The sequence below is a fragment of the Hyperolius riggenbachi genome, chromosome 5 (assembly GCF_040937935.1).
Source record: "Hyperolius riggenbachi isolate aHypRig1 chromosome 5, aHypRig1.pri, whole genome shotgun sequence".
Classification (NCBI taxonomy): domain Eukaryota; kingdom Metazoa; phylum Chordata; class Amphibia; order Anura; family Hyperoliidae; genus Hyperolius; species Hyperolius riggenbachi.
This window is the reverse complement of record NC_090650.1, coordinates 354562472-354580187: the sequence shown is the minus strand read 5'-3', so window position 1 is coordinate 354580187 and position 17716 is coordinate 354562472. Positions and strand designations below refer to the sequence as shown.

General features: G+C 48.6%; 1 protein-coding gene across 2 annotated transcripts in view; it reads right to left on the bottom strand.

The window, feature by feature from the left end:
* LOC137517768 (NXPE family member 1-like) overlaps nt 1-17716 on the bottom strand; it is a 197718-nt gene that overhangs the window by 104005 nt on the left and 75997 nt on the right. For both annotated transcript variants that reach the window (XM_068234798.1, XM_068234799.1), the window contains exon 5: nt 6308-6369. In XM_068234798.1, the coding sequence (XP_068090899.1) occupies nt 6308-6369 (62 nt within the window). The remainder of the gene's footprint in view (nt 1-6307; nt 6370-17716) is intronic.

The following is a 17716-nucleotide window of genomic DNA, read 5'->3' as shown; positions in this document are numbered from 1 at the left end:
GCTTTTTTTAGTAGGAGGGCTTTTTGGTCTCTTTTATCCTCCTATACATTCTTAGTAGTTTGGGTCACCCTGAGCTGCTTGGTTACTCTATTGTACTGGTCCAAGCCCTATCTCATACAGCCTTATCAATCCCTGCCATGTACTGATGACGACCAAATGCTTGGAATAGGCTGTCACATGTGAGTTTGATATGACTATGTAAAGCTTAAAGCTATAGGCTTGCTTGACTTTACAAGGGTGAAAAGGAATACATTTCTGTTTTAAGAAGGCAAATTACACCAAGCTTTGATTATTTTAGTAGAAGGTCTTTTTGGTCCCTTTTATCCACCTATACATTCCGAGTGGTTTGGGTCACCCTGAGCTGCTTTGTTACTCTGTTGTACTGGTCCAAGCCCTATCTCATACAGCCATATCAATCCTTGCCATGTACAGATGAGGACCAAAAGTCTGAAACAGGCTGTCACATGTGGGTTTGATATGGCTGTGTAAAATTTAAAGCTATAGGCTTGCTATACACCAGTGGTTCTGGATGCCTGCTTGGCTTACTAAGGGTGAAAAGGAATTATTTGCATATTTAGTAGCAGTGCATTATGGGTAAGCACAAATGTTCACTTATAGCTGAATTATTGCATATTTCCTTCTGTTTTAGGAAAGCAAATTACACCAAGCTTTGCTTTTTTTAGTAGGAGGTCTTTTTGGTCCCTTTTATCCCCCTATACATTCCGAGTGGTTTGGATCACCCTGAGCTGCTTGGTTACTCTGTTGTACTGGTCCAAGCCCTATCTCATACAGCCGTATCAATCCCTGCCATGTACTGGTGAGGACCAAAAGTCTGAAACAGGCTGTCTACATGTGGGTTTGATATGACTGTGTAAAATTTAAAGCTATATGCTTGCTTTACACCAGCGGCTCTGGATGCTTGCTTGTCTTACCAGGGGGGAAAAGGTGTAATTTGCATATTTAGTAGCAGTGCATTGTGGGTAACCACAAATGTTCACTTATAGCTGACTTATTGCAGATTTCCTTCTGTTTTAAAAAGGTTAATTACACCAATACAGTGTGCGGCATTTCAGGAAGTGACGACAGTTGAACGCACAATGGAACACGGAAGAGGTGAGTCATCCCCGCACGCTGCCTCTTACTAATAGTGGCGGCTGCTACTGTGCTTAAGCAGGAGGGGGAGCGCACATGGGGGACCCAGGTGAGGGGGGGTTCCTGCTGAGCTTAAGCTGGAGGGGTAGTGCACATGGGGACCCAGGTGAGGGGGGGGGTGGGGTTCCAGCTGAGCTTAAGCTGGAGGTAGAGCACACATGGGGGACCCAGTTGAGGGGGCTCCAACCCCCCTCCCCGCCGCTGTGCCCAATAACCCCTTCCTGCCCTCTACCCTCTTATGCGGCGTATGCTACGCCGCGGGTCGGCTAGTATATATATATATATATATATATATATATATATATATATATATATATATATATATATTTATATATATATATATATATATATAGCTACGTCCAGGAGGCCATGTGCGCGTGCACGCGCTCCCAGCCGGCGGTTCGTTAGCCAGGCAATCAGTGAATCGGGCTATGGTGCCCGATCACTGATTTCTCTCCCCCGCAGAAAAAGCGGCAGCTTCTCTCGGAAGCTTCGCTTTTTCTGACTCTTACGTCTCCCTACGTCCCTCTAAGCGTACGTGTTACGCTTAGAAGTGAATAAACTTCATGTAAATAAACTCATGGCTGCCATCTTGTGGCCAAAAAGTAAAACTACAGCTACATACAAAAAAAATAAATAAAACAAACATATATTTACATTTAAAAAAATTACTTTTTACATCCCACCCTCCCAAAAATACCCAAATAAAATGTATAATAATAAAAAAAACATTACAATAATAAAAAAAAACCACATAAATATTTACCTAAGGGTCTAAACTTTTTAAATATCTATGTAAAGATGAAATATTTATATTTTTTTTTATTATAAGTAGGGATGGGACGAATCCACAATTTCTTCGAATCCGAATCCGGATCCGAATCTAAAAAGGTTCTCGAATATCTCGACCCTTTCGAATCCCGAATCTAACGAATCCTGCACATAAGAATTGTGCGATCCATGGTATAGTTGCCCGCAGTATAGGTACCCAGGCATAGGTAGCGAGGTAAAGGTGCCTTCAGTATAGCTAGGTAGGTATGGGTGCCTTTAATATGGGTAGCTTTCAGTACAGGTAGCAAGGTATAGGGGTCTTCAGTATAGGTAGCAAGGTATAGGGGCCCTAAGTATAGGTAGCAGGGTATATGGGCCTTCAGTATAGGTAGCAGGGTATATGGGCCTTCAGTATAGGTAGCAGGGTAAATGGGCCTTCAGTATAGGTAGCAGGGTATATGGGCCTTCAGTATAGGTAGCAGGGTATATGGGCCTTCAGTATAGGTAGCAGGGTATATGGGCCTTCAGTAAAGGTAGCAGGGTATATGGGCCTTCAGTAAAGGTAGCAGGGTATATGGGCCTTCAGTGTTGGTAGTTAACTAGGTATAGGGGCCTTCAGTAAAGGTAGGTAGGTAAAGGGACCTTCAGTATAGGTATATAGGGTATAGGGCCTTAAGTATAGGTAGGTATGTAGGTAGGTATAGGGGCCTTTAGGTAGGTAGGTATAGGGGCCTTTAGGTAGGTAGGTATAGGGGCCTTTAGGTAGGTAGGTAAAGGGACCTTCAGTATAGGTAGCAGGGTATAGGGCCTTAAGTATAGGTAGGTATGTAGGTAGGTATAGGGGCCTTTAGGTAGGTAGGTATAGGGGCCTTTAGGTAGGTAGGTGTAGGGGCCTTTAGGTAGGTAGGTGTAGGGGCCTTTAGGTAGGTAGGTAAAGGGACCTTCAGTATAGGTAGGTATGTAGGTAGGTAGGTAGGTATAGGGGCCTTTAGGTAGGTGGGTAGGTAGGTGTAGGGGCCTGTAGGTAGGTAGGTATAGGGGCCTTTAGGTAGGTAGGTAGGTAGGTATAGGGGCCTTTAGGTAGGTAGGTGTAGGGGCCTTTAGGTGGGTAGGTAGGTGTAGGGGCCTGTAGGTAGGTAGGTGTAGGGGCCTTTAGGTAGGTAGGTGTAGGGGCCTTTAGGTAGGTAGGTAGGTATAGGGGCCTTTAGGTAGGTAGGTGTAGGGGCCTTTAGGTAGGTGGGTAGGTAGGTGTAGGGGCCTTTAGGTAGGTAGTTAGGTAGGTAGGTAGGTATAGGGGCCTTTAGGTAGGTAGGTATAGGGGCCTTTACGTAGGTAGGTAGGTAGGGGGGCCTGTAGGTAGGTAGATGGGTGGGTAGGTATAGGGGCCTTTAGGTAGGTAGGTAGGTGGGTAGGTAGGTATAGGGGCCTGTAGGTGGGTAGGTAGGTATAGGGGCCTGTAGGTAGGTATACGGGCCTTTAGGTAGGTAGGTATAGGGGCCTTTAGGTAGGTAGGATAAGGGGCCTGTAGGTGGGTAGGTATAGGGGCCTGTAGGTGGGTAGGTAGGTATAGGGGCCTGTAGGTAGGTAGATGGGTAGGTAGGTATACGGGACTTTAGGTAGGTAGGTATAGGGGCCTTTAGGTAGGTAGGTAGGTATAGGGGCCTGTAGGTGGGTAGGTAGGTAGGTAGGTATAGGGGCCTGTAGGTGGGTAGGTAGGTATAGGGGCCTGTAGGTAGGTATAGGGGCCTGTAGGTAGGTATAGGGGCCTTCCCCATGCCTCCTCCGCTCACCGCCAACCCCCCTCCCCGGCCTCCTCCGCCCCCCCCCCCCCCCCGTGCCTCCTCCGCTCCCCCCCGTGCCTCCTCCGCTCACCCCTGCATGAGTATCTACTCACCTTTCCGTGGAGCGCAGAGCGGCAGACCTCTTCGATACTTCCCTGTTCCCTCTAGTGGCCGGACCGGCTCTTACTGATGACATCATTGTAAGAGCCGGTCACTAGGGGGAACCAGGAAGTCGGCGAGAGGTCTGCCGCTCTGTGCGCTCCACTCAGGTGAGTTGATGCTAGCGAACGGAGGAGGCGCGGGGGGGTCGGAGAAGGTCGGGGGAGGACGAGTGCGGGCGGGGGGAGCGGCGTATACGGCGATGCAGCGTCGGGATTCGGCGGATTCGGAAAGTGAAAAATGGCGTCGGGATTCGAATCCACGAATCTCGAATATTTCCCAATATTCGAGGGATTCGTGGATTCGCCGGATTCGTCGTCCCACCCCTAATTATAAGCTTGTAAATAGTGATGGAGGCAAAACGGAAAAAAATGCACTTTTATTTCCAAATAAAATATTGTCGCCATAAATTGTGATAGAGACATAATTTAAATGGTGTTATAACCGAGACCAATGGGCAAATACAATACGTGGGTTTTAATTATGGAGGCATGTTTTATTTTAAAACTATAATGGCCGAAAACTGAGAAATAATGATTATTTTCAGTTTTTTTCTTATTCTTCCTGTTAAAATGCATTTACAGTAAAGTGGCTCTTACCAAAATGTACCCCCCAAATAAAGCCTAATTGGTGGCAGAAAAAACAAGATATGTATCAGTTCTTTGTGATAAGTAGTGATAAAGTTATAGGTTAATGAATGGGAGGTGAACATTGCTCGGATGCATAAAGTGAAAACGACTGAGGGCTGAAGTAGTTAAACACCCACTAGGGGCATTCCTGCAGGCCTTCCAAAGCTGCCATTGGGCAGCTATCTCCCCAGCCGCTCCCCCGACTCCCTGCATGCTGCTCTGTGAGAGCAGCTCTTCTAGCGTCATGACCCCAAGGGTCACGGAAATAAAACTAAATGACTACTGGGCTCAGGAGCGGCGGAGAGCGGTGTGGATGGCTGTTACTGGATCCGCCCAGCCCCCCAGATCAGGTAACATTGATCTTTTTTTACATTTTCACCCCCACCTCCGGTTCTCTTTAAAGTAAACCTAAAGGGAAAAAGTTCCCAATTCGGGTACTTACCTCAAGAGAGGATTCTCCAGAGGTTTCGCTCGTCGCTCTGCTCCTCACCCCAACAGCATCTGCAGGTGCGGTCAGCTCGCGCCTGTACACTAGCAAGGAGCCGAATGGGCTTGGCTTTCTCTACCAAGTGTCAGCTCCATGCTACCGCGGGAGGGTACCTCATGGGGACACAGCGCTGAAACAGAAAGACAGAGAGGGACAGAGGAAGCCTCTGTAGGATCCAGATTTCCCTAAGGTAAGTATCTAAGGGGCTGAATAGTGAAGCTGTGCTTCCAGGGCCGGATTTAGGCCAAGGCCCCCTAGGCCATGGCCTAGGACACCACAGGAGCAAGGGCACCAAAGCAGCAGGCTAAACTGGTGCAGCATTAGCAAGCTTGCAAATGGTGCAATGCAAGGGTATCAGGCAAGCACCTGGCTGCGGTACTCTGCTACTAGCCGCCTGTACAGCAGCCACCTTGCTCTCTGTGCACGTTTACATTGTGGCCAATAGCTATGGACTTGAGCAGCATTGAAGACAGAAAGGAAGAGGAAGTTTCTGCACTGGAGACAAGCGGGAAAATGAGTGACACTAATGCGGTGTGAAGGCGAGATGGCTACCAATACTGAAAGGGGTGTAGGAAAAGGAGGCATTAAGGGAGTAATCGGGCTTCCTATACTGGAGAGAAAGGGGGAGAGGTCAGCTGTCTACCTATACTGGAAGGAAGGGGTCATCTGGCTACCTATACTGGAGGGAAGGGGGGAGGGGTCATCTCCCTACCTAAACTGAAGGGGGGCAGCTGGTGACCTTGGGCAGTAAAGATTACAAATCCGGCCCTGTGTGCTTCTATAGGGCAAGATAAATGACAGCACTGCAAGCTAAATTCAGGGAGGCACGCTACACACGGCCATGCAGCGTAGGGTCGGACTGGGACACTGGGGGCCCACCAACCAGAGAAATTTCAACCTGGAGCCCACACATCCCATGATTGCAGTGAATGCATACTTTACACTGGGCACTAGCAGGGACATTTATCATTAGGTGGGATAGCGCTGGGGTTTTGCTGGGTTTGTCGATTGTCACAAAATTGCACGCCGTTCCCGCCGAGCACTCGATCAAGCAAGCTGGCCCAACATTTTGCAGCATGCGCCATCGACTATGCGACCAATTTTCAACCCAAAATTGGTCGCATTGTTGGTTGGGCATGCACTTGGCAGCAATGATTTTCATCCAATTCGATTATGATAATCGAATCGGATGGTCGATCGACCACCAAGTTGCCTGATGTATGGCCACCTTAAAATTGCCGGCAATTATACTGTACAATAGTGAAATAAACCCCGAGTTCCTAGATTATTGAACCTCGTTTAATTATAAGCAAGAGTAATAAACTCACTGTTACACTGAGATACGCTGACTTCCGGAATTTGTTGAGGAATTTCCAGTCTGACTTTTGACCTTGAAAAGAGAAAGATAAACAGAATGTATTTTTATTCAGGATATTTTCTTCAAAATTACAAAGCTACCAGAGCAAGCAAATAAAGAGAATACCCCTATGAGCTACTGCTCCCAAGCACTTTGTGCTGCTTATCACTCCAACTGGAAGCCACTCCACCATTCCTCCTCCCCTTTCATAACAACAGACACATCACTCTGCTATAGAAGAGTGAGGCATCTGTACAACACTTGGCTCAAGAACTGTCACGTAAGAGAGTTCCGATCCCTACGGATGACACTTGTATATGTATGTGTGTACGACTGTACGCACCTTATGTCTGTGAAATGAATATTCTCATTTATCCAGGTCATTGAACAAAGAAAAATAAAACAGTTTCAAATAAATATTTTCGTTTTGTGCTTTACAGATGTACCATTATTAAAGGGGAACTTCAGCCTAAACAAACATACTGTCATTAAGTTACATTAGTTATGTTAATCAAAATAGATAGGTAATATAATCTCTTACCCGCCCTGTTTTAAAAGAACATGCAAATGTTTGTGATTTCATGGGGGCAGCCATTGTTTTGGTTGGAATAAGGTGACAGGGAGCATGAGCCAGTTCCAACTATCCTGTGTCTCCTGATCACCCCTCCCAGCTGTGCACACTAGGCTTCAAATCTCAAATTAAAATTAAAATAATGAAAAAAAAAATTGCGCCAAAAACAGCAGAAAGAGAACAACATAATCAGAAATCCTATCATGCTTTGCACAGCATCAGTGGAAAAATCCCCTGGCGGTTTTCTTCTGTGCAGCTAAAAATGGGGCTTGGGTAAGAAAAACAAAGTTCTGATGCTGTGAAACTGTTAAAGAAACACCAAGCCTTTTCAGTGCCGCTGAGTAGATTTTTAGTATGGAGGTTCACTTTAATCCAAGTGACCTTTTCATGCAAAAAAACCCTTGTTTAAATATTCTTAATGAATTTATGAGGTAAGTATTTTACTTACCTCCTTATCAACTTATATTGTTATCCCTTGCACCTGCATAAACCACCCCCTGGTTGCAGAATAAAATGGCACCATTGCTTTCTTCAGTAGGCAAAACGTTTTCAGCTGCTGTAGGCGGTAAATCCACTGTTGGGCTTTTGTAGGGCTAGTTTACACTACAAGATCTTTTCTAAACGCTTTGTGATTTTAAAAGCTCTTGCTGCTAATGTAATGCTATGTGTGTGTTCTCACTGGATCAATGTGACTTTGTAAAAATCTCCCATAGCATTGCATTAGCATGAGCTTTTAAAATCACTAGCGCTTAAAAAGCTCTTGCAGTGCGAACCAGCCCTTAGTGATTGCAACAGTGTTCCCATTTTAGGTTGTTAAAGATTATGTTAAAGATTATGAATTCAAAGAATCTGAATTATTATACTTAGGTCACAGCAAAACCATTTATGATTAGGGGGAGTGGCTAGATGGGCGTTCTCCTGAAATGTACTATCACCTCCATTATCTTAAGAACCTATACACTTATGCCACAAACTCCGCTTTAAAGGACAACCGAGGTGACATGTAGAGATGGCCCGAACGGTTCGCCGGTGAACTTCCCGGGTTCGCGATCGCGGAGAACCGTGAACTTTACCGGAAGTTCGATTCACCCCCATAGTGCATCATGAGGGTCAACTTTGACCCTCTACATCACAGTCAGCAGGCACATTGTAGCCAATCAGGCTACACTCCCTCCTGGAGCCCCACCCCCCCCCCCCCCCTTATAAAAGGCAGGCAGCGTCAGGCATTGGACTCACTCGTGTGCCTGCAGTAATTCGAGAAAGGAGAGCTGCTTCAGAGAGAGCTATAGGGAAAGCTTAGGCTCTTGTAGGCTTGTTAGCTTGCTCCTTGCTGATTCTTATTGCTAAAAAAGCACCCCTCAACAGCTCTTTTGAAAGCTAATCTTGTTCTTGTGATCTTTTTTTTTTTGTTTTTGTGTGTGTGTGTGTGTGTGTGTGTGTGTGTGTGTGTGTGTGTTTGTGTGTGTCACTTGTGTTGCATATTTTGAAGGAATAAGTTGTTGGGTGAAGTCCTTTATATTGTGAAGGATCAAAACACAGTCCTCTTTGGGGGCAGTCCACCTTGCCCACTATAGTTAGTGTATCACTTTAGAAAAGGACTCATGTAATCAATGCAATCTCGGGATTACAAAAAACTTGTGTTGCATAGACAGCCTTGGTAATTCCTACTGTGCCACTGCCAGGCCCAGCACATTCAGTGACTACCTGTGTGTGTGACAGGTGCACATTGTAATACCCATCACTGCATATACCTACCTGTTGTTCAGAACACCCACCTACCTACGTGAGCACATGCAGTGTCACTGTGCCTGTCCGGTACATGTCTGTGTGTGACAGGTGCACATTGTAATATCCATCACTGCATATACCTACCTGTTGTTTAGTGCACCCACCTACCTACATGAGCACACACAGTGTCACTGTGCCTGTCCGGCCTGTCTGTGTGTGACAGGTGCACATTGTAATACCCATCACTGCATATACCTACCTGAAGCGGGGGGAACTCGTCATCAGAAACAGCTGGTGGCAGTGTCCAGCGCCATGTATCGCCACCTATGGACAGCCAGCCAACATGCCCTTCTACGTCAGCTGCTGAGGCCACTATAGTGCCCACACCCCAGGCATAGCCCCCAACCATCCCGTTTTCGGCGGGACAGTCCCGATTTGGGGGGCTGTCCCGCTATCCCGTTATGACCCTCCAGTGTCCCGGGCGGCTGGTGGGGTCAGATGTGCAAAAGAAATGATCGAGGCCCCAGCCGGCGGATGCGGTGTGTGAGATGCGGGTCTGGGATAATATTGTCCCTACCTCCGAATGTGCCCCCCAGTGTCCCCCTGTATGTAGAGATTAGGAGCGGAGCGGGCAGTCTTATCATGCCTTCTCACATACCAGGCTCTGGCTTCCATCTATTTCCTGTGACGTCACAGGAAGCAGGAAGCGGAGAAGACCAGATACCCGGTACGCGAGAAGGCATGGTAAGACTGCCCGCTCCGCTGCGCTCCTAATCTCTACATACAGGGGGACACTGGGGGGCACATTTGGAGGGAGGGAGGGACAATATTATCCCAGACCCGCATCCCACACACCGCATCTGCCGGCTGGGGCCTCGATCATTTCTTTTACCTCCTCACCCATGGGCACCCTCACCCTTCTCCCCACCCACAATCATTTTTTAAATAAAGGATATATACTGTATATATATATAATGATTGACTAGAGGTGTGTCAGGGGGTGTGGTTGGGGGGGTGTTGGGGGCATGGCTTAAGTGTCCAGCTGTCTCATCTCAAAAAGTTGGGAGGTATGCCCAGGGGAACTCAGCGGTTTGGAATTTTTTTTAGTGTGTCTGCCATAGATCAGAGCAATGCCATCTGTTCTCTCTGCCTCCAAAAATTGAGCCGTGGAAAGGCCAACACCCACATAGGGACAACTGCCTTATGAAGGCACATGCAGAAAAAGCACAAACTGCAATGGAAAGAGCACCAGAGGAAAATCAGCACACAAAAGAAAAGCCACTCTCCTTCTCCTCTTCCTCCTTTAGGTGCATCATCTTCAGCCGCTTTCTCCCTTGCACCTTCACAATCACAGCCACCCTCCTCCACTCCGCCTCTCACCTTGAGCGGTTCCTGCACCTCTGATCTTTGAGCAGAAGAAGCCAATGTCTGCCAGTCACCCCCTTGCCCCGGCGTTTGACAGCTGGCTTGGCAGAATTGTTAGCATACCAGCTGGTGGACTCTGAGGCCTTCCGTAAATTTGTGGCCATTGGGACACCGCAGTGGAAGATACCAGGTCGCAATTATTTCTCAAAAAAGGCGATACCCAAACTGTACCATGAAGTTGAGAGACAAGTGGTGTCATCTCTGGCACACAGCATTGGGTCAATGGTCCATCTGACCACGGATGCCTGGTCTGCCAAGGACGGTCAGGGCAGGTACATTACTTACACAGCCCATTGGGTCAACCTGGTGACCGCTGGCAAGCAGGGAGTACGTTGCTGTGCAGCGGAACTTGTGACACCTCCACGGCTTGCAGGCAGGCCTGCTGCAACCTCCTCTCCTCCTGCTACATCCTCTTCGCTGTTGTCCTCCTCCTCCTCCTTGGCTGAGTGGCAGTTCAACTCTATCGGTGCTGCGATTTCCTCTCCAGCTACACAGCCCCAGCTCCCCAGGGCCTATGCTGCATGCCAGGTACGACGGTGTCACGCCATCTTAGACATGTCTTGCCTCAAAGCGGAGAGTCACACTGGAGAAGCTCTCCTGGCTGCTCTGAACAAACAGGTGGGTCAGTGGTTGACCCCACACCAACTGGAGATCGACAATGTGGTGTGTGACAACGGCAGTAATCTAATTTGAGCTTTGAATTTGGAAAAGTTGACACATGTTCCCTTCATGGCACATGTGCTGAATCTCATCATTCAGAGATTTGTGTCAAAGTACCCAGGCTTACAGGACGTCCTGAAGCAGGCCAGGAAGTTGTGTAGGCATTTCAGGCGGTCTTACACGGCCATGCACGCTTTGCTGAAATTCAATGGAGAAACAACTTGCCGGTGAGATGCTTGATTTGTAATAGCCCGACTCTCTGGAATTCGACCCTGGTCATGTTTGATTGCCTGCTACAACAGGAAAAAGCTGTCACCTAGTATCTCTACAACTACAGTAGAAGGACACAGTCTGGACACAGATGGGGATGTTCTGGCCCAACAACTGGACACTCATGCAAAATGCCTACAGGCTCATTCGGCCATTTGAGGAGGTGACAAACATGGTGAGTCGCAGTGAAGGTGCCATCAGCGACTTGATCACCTATGCTTTTTTCCTGGAGCGTGCCGTTCATAGAGTGGTGGATCAAGCTGTGGAGGAGCATTAACAGGAACAGGAGGAAGAGTTGTGGAATCAATTGTCATCAGAATCAGATGTTTCCTCAACACCTGCGGCAGCACAGAGGGGGGAGGAAGAGGAGGAGGAGGAAGAGTCGTGTGGGGAAGAGGAGTCAGACTCAGATGATGAGGAAGGTGTTTTTTTTTGTTTGTTTTTATATTTGGAGGAGGAGGCGGCAGAAGAACAACCGCAGCAGGCGTCGCAGGGGGCTTGTGCTGCTCATTGTTCGTGGCTGAGGGAGGAGGAGGACCTACCTGACGTCACTGAGGAAGAGCAAGAGGAGATGGATAGTACGTCTGGATCCAAATTTGTGCAGATGGCGTCTTTCATGCTGTCCTGCCTGTTGAGGGACCCACGTATAAAAAAACTCAAGGGGAATGAGCTGTACTGGGTGGCCACGCTACTAGACCCTCGGTATAGGCACAAAGTGGCGGAGACGTTACCAACTCACCTGAAGGCAGAAAGGATGCAGCACATGCAGAACAAGCTGGCAACTATGCTTTACAGTGCATTTAAGGGTGATGTCACAGCACAACGGAATAAAGGTACCATTGCCAGTAATCCTCCTCCCATGTTCACGCAGGCAAGGACAGGATGCTCCAGCGATCTCATGGTGATGTCAGACATGCGAACATTCTTTAGTCCAAAGCCTCGCCTTAGCCCTTCCGGATCCACCCTCCACCAACACCTGGACCGGCAGGCAGCCGACTACCTGGCCTTAAAGAAAACCTGAACTGAAAATTAAAAGTCAAAATAAGCATACACAAGTCATACTTACCTTCCATGTAGTCTACTCCTCAGTGTCTTTCTTCTGTCCCGCGTCCTGTTTGTTCACTGTGATCAAGGGAATTTTCCGTCCTCCATTTTGAAAATGGCCATTACCCATAACAGCTTTCTGGTCAGCACACAGTTAAACTGTAACATCGCCCACTTGAGCCATAGGGAAACATGGACATCACCTGGTACATCAGTTTTCCTCTCAGCTATAACTGACAGCAACTGTTACTGACAGCAACTGATATATTTCAGATCTGACAAAATATTGTCAGAACTGGAAGGGATTATTGTCAGAAGAAAATGGCGAGCTTCTGAGAGGAACTGATGGCAAGGGAATTATGTAATGTTCATTTGAAGTTACCTCATGTGTTTATTTTAAATATTTATACTCAGTACAGGTTCTCTTTAAGTGTGGATGTAGACACTGTGAGCAGGGATGAACCCTTGGACTACTGGATGCGCAGGCTTGACCTGTGGCCAATGCTGTCACAATTTGCCATCCAACTTCTGTCTTGCCCTGCCTCAAGCATCCTGTCAGAAAGGACCTTCAGCGAAGTTGGAGGCATTATCACTGAGAAGAGAAGTCGCCTAAGTCACAAAAGTGTTCAGTACCCCACCTTTATCAAAATGAATGAGGCATGGATCCCGGAGGGCTACTACTCGCCCGAAGACTAAGTCAGTCCCCACACACAGCATCTCTGCCTGTACACCTTTTGACTGCCTTCTCCGCCACCACAAACAGGGTCCAGGACTCCAGGCGGATTCCTGAATTTTTAAGGCTGCTTTAAGGTCATTTTTAGAAGAAGATGGTTTGATACAATTGTTCAACTCATCACTTTTATCTCTGATGTCCTTTAAAGAGACTCTGAAGTCTCATAAAAATAATCTTTTTATTTCAAAAACCTCTGTAACATTATAGCCCTAATTAAAAAGCCACATCCCCGCGGCTGAAATCTAACTAAATCCCCCCAAACTCCCCGGGGCGCACTGCGGAGAGTGCTTCTGTGAGAGGCAGAGCCTTCAGCTGCAGTTCTGCCTCTCCACGTGTCTATCGGCGCGGATCGCCGCCTCCGCCCCCCCCCCCTCTCAGTCTTCCTTCACTGAGAGGGGCGAGGGAGAAGCGGAGATATACGCGCTGATTGACGCGTAAGGAGGCAGAGCTGCGGCTGAAAGCTCTGCCTCCTCCAGCAGCAAAATCCATGCCCAAGAAAGTCGTGGATTTTGCGGGGGAGAGGTAGGGGGGAGTTAGGGGGGATTTAGTTACCTTTATTTTTCGGAATTTAAGATGCACTTTTTTTCCCCCCAAAATGAGGAAAAAAGTCCCTGCCTCTTATATTCCAAAGTAACGGAATCCCCGACGAACCGCTGACCCGCTGCTACGTCGGGGACTCCCTGCCTTGTCCCCCTGTGTAGTCTGCCGGCCCCCGTTCCCCCGGTAACAATAACTGCAGAGCGACTCACCTCCCTATGGATTCTAGCGCTGGGTGGTCCTTTCTGCCTCCCTCTTCTCAGCACTACCCCTGTAAAAGAATCGTTAGTGGCAGAGCGGCTCATCTTCCTCCAACGCATGCGATCTGCAGTCATCTTGCGTACAGCGCGGCTTCCCCTAGTGACGGCTCATGTTAATGACTCATTGAGTCATGGGGAATGATTTATTGAATCATTAACATGAGCCATCACTAGGGGAAGCCGCACGGTATGCAAGATGACTGCAGATCGCCACCGCTGGAGGAAGGTGAGCCGCTCTGTCACTAACGATTCTTTTACAGGGGTAGCGCTGACAAGATGGACGCGGAGAGGACCACCCAGTGCTGGAATCCTTAGGGAGGTGAGTCGCTCTGCATCTATTATTACCCGAAGGAGCGGAGACATGTGGGGGGAGGGGGCTGGAGCAGGGACATGCAGGGAGGGGGGGGAGGGGCCTGGAGGGAAGACATGCGGGGGGTGGGAGGGGTGGAAGGGGGCTGGAGTGGAGACATACTGGGAGGGGGCTGGAGTGGAGACATGGGGGGGGGCTAGAGCAGACACAGAGAAGAGGTCAACATGGGGGCTAAATGGGGCAAGGAAACACACATAATGGAGCAGGAGGGGACACAGACACACATAGGAGGGGACACAGGGACTGGAGGACCACACAGATGGGCTGAAGGGGACACACACACAGGACAGAGGGGACACATGGGGTCAGGAGGAACACAGAGGGGGTCAGGAGGAGGAGTGGACACAGGGGGACTGGAGGACCACACAGCGGGCCAGAAGGGGACACATATTGAACATAGGAGGGCAATGGGGGAGGACATGTACAAGACGCTCCTAGAACATGGACGCACCAGGTTTAGTATATATATTTTTATCCCTGATTTTTGCCCTGTAAACCTAGGTGCATCTTATATTCCGGAGCGTCTTATATTCTGAAAAATACGGTAGATTTCAGCCATGGGGATGCAGCGTTTTAGTTAGAGCAATAATGTTACAGAGGCTTTTACAATAAAAAGTGGATTTTTAGGAGACTTCAGTGTCTCTTTAACCACTTCAGGACCACAGGATTACACCCCCCTAGTGACCAGACCATTTTTCACAAATCAGTGCTGTGCAGCGTTGACAGCTTGCTGCACAGCCATACAACTTAGCACACAAATGAGTCTTACCTCCTTTTCTTGTCCTTAAAGGGGTTATTTTGCGAATGAGGAAAAAAATAAAAAGTGGTTTATGCATAAACTATTAAACATCCTTGTAAAATGGTGTAATTTTATTTTAAATGAATGGTTCCATCAATATAACATGTAATGTAAATAGTGACGGATGACGGCTGGGAGGCTAATCCATTTGTTAGGGGTGTTTTTTTTTTTTTTTTTACTTTCTTTTCACAACCATAACTGCTGCCTAAATAGTTTTCAGTGGTATAACCCACTTCTAGCAGGAATCACCGTTATAACCCGAATAGCCGAGCTCCGCTGAGCTGCTGAATATGTGTTTACATTGTTGCTAGGCAACCAGACCCTGGTGCCAGGGTTGCCAACCCAATTTCTTATTTTTGCTGGACAAATTGGTCAAAAAATCTGGACACCCCAAGTTTTGGACGGACAGGGGCGGAGTCAGGGGGCGGAGTCAGTAGCTGGCTTTTAAGGGAACTTCTTGTTATTTCGGGGGGGGGGGGGGGAGAGAAATATAGCTGAAGCAGGTGATTACTGCATAAGGCTCATGTGAAACAGCATTCCTGAACTGAGAAGACTTTCTTACAGAAAGGTTATACAAGTATGCATGCGCACATGTAAAAAGAAATTAGACAAGACATACTTACCTTTTATACATACCTGGGGATTGCTCCAGCCCCATGGGCACAGATCGCTCGCTCCCACTACCAGTACTGACTGAGTCCTGTAACTTCCTCCTGTCACGGCCAGTCTGCACAAGAGAAGTGCACCCTCTACATATCTCTCCAGCGGGAGCTGGAGAAATACGTAAATAGCCTCAGACTGGCCGCAACTGGAGGAAGTTATGGGACCCAGTATCAGTACTGCTGCGGGCAGTGGGGGATGGCGGCGTGGGAGCGATCCGTGCGCATGGGGCTGGAGCAAGCCCCAGGAGGTATGTATAAAGTAAGTATGTCTCAACTCTGGTACACTAAGTTTACTAAGCATGGTACCATTGGCAGCCTTTGAGACTCCTTGTGGCAGTGGGCCTGGCTGGCAGGCAGCGGCACTAGTAACACTCAGGGTACTAGGGAGGGGGGACCCAGCATCACCACCAGTGAAGTGACCAAACTGACTGACTCTCAGACTCACCGACACCCACTCGCTTGGTCATAGAATGCTGCTGTGTGGCCTCTCTCTCTCTCTGGCTGGCGGCAGGTGAAAGCAGAACGCTCTTGCTCTGACTGTCACTAGAAGATGATGTGAGGGTACAACAAGTCCCAGCATGCTTTGTCAGTAGCAGATGATAGAGATGGGAAGTTCGGATCTTTTCAATGATCCGGATGATTCGAATCGGATCATTGAAAAGATCCGGATCTTTGATCCGAATCTCGGATCATTTTACTAGGGAAGCATTCGGGGGTGAAATGACTAGCAGGACAGGTCTGTGGACAGAAGAAGGGGAGGGGGGTGGACACACAGAGAAGGGGAGATGATGGACAGAGGGCAGGGAGTGGACAGAGAAGGGACGAGCAGAGAGCAGAAGTGTTTGCTTGCACACAATACCCACATGCTGCAATCATTATGCTTTACATGTATTTCACCTATATGCTCATCTGTGTACTTTCTCATGCAAATGTTGCACAGTGAAAGAAAGCATTCCCCGAAGATAAGTGCAGCTGTATAGAGCAGAGTCTGGGAGGATAATATTGCAAAGCAATCACAGTGCCTGCAAAGTTACTGAGCTGTGCTGAGCCAAAAGCTTCCAATGTGATCACTGTGCACAACTACGGAACAGACAGCCTATAATGGGCAGCACGTTTTAGCCAGTATGTGTGCTCTACACATATCTGGCAGTGGCACCCATGCCCCCTCTCTCTCATCTACCTGTCCCTGTGCAAGGCTGGCTCCCCTCCAACTCAGCAATCCGTCCCTGCTCTGCTTCCAGGACCCCGCTGCCCGCTGAGAGGGGGCGTGTCGCTCCTGGCCCCGCCCCTTTTGCGATCCGAATCACTCATTTTGATGATTCGGATGATCGACTCATAAAATAGATTCGGATCAAAGATCCGAATCGTTCATGATCCGGACAACACTAGCAGATGACAGGGGGGCACTGCAGTGCAGGTTCAGTACCCTCCTCTGTCTGAGGAGCACTAAAAGTCCCAGGCCAGCATGCATTGCAATCATGTCAGTAAAAGAAGAGGGGGCAGTGCACTACAAGTCCCAGGCAGCATGCTGTCAGATGATAGCTGTGCAGGACTACAATTGGCATGCCATGATGATGCTCACAGAACAACAAGTCCCCAACTACCATTCCTAACAGCTATAACTCACATAACCCATCCATGCAGTCAGCATTATCTACTTACACTATCATTCCCTAACAGCCATAAACCCCTTACCATACAGTCAACATTGCCTACCTGTCCTGCACTTTCATTCCTGACAACCATAACTCACATTACTTTACCCACCACCTATCATACAGTCCCCACCAGGCCCAGTCCCCCTCCAGTGACAGGCAGCCAGCACAGCACCTCTCCAACTAAGTCTCCCCCTGCCTGGACCCCCAGACCAGTCCCACAGACACCCAGCCCCCACTGCCTCTCTCTCACACACAGACTCACAGTGAGTGTGCTTGGGTGGCTGTTTGTCTCCCTCCCTGGCTCCAAGCCTCCCCCTGTCCCCCAACCAGTCCCACAGACTCCCAGCCCCCAGGGGTGCCCCTCTCTCCCTCACAGACTCACAGTTAATGTGCTGGGTCGACTCGGCTGCTGGCTGGGCTGTGGCTGGCTCCAATCAGTCTGCTGTAGACTGCTTGGTCGGCTGTTTGTCTCCCTCCCAGTCCCTGGCTGCCCTGGCTCCAACTAAGTCACTCTCACCCTGTCCCCGCCCCAACCAGTCCCATAGACTCACTCAGTCTCCCACTCCCAGGCCAGCCCAGCCCCAGGGGTGCCTGCCTCTCTCCCTCACAGAGACTCACAGTTAGCCTGCTGGGTCGACTCGGCTGTTAGTGTTTTTCTCCTTC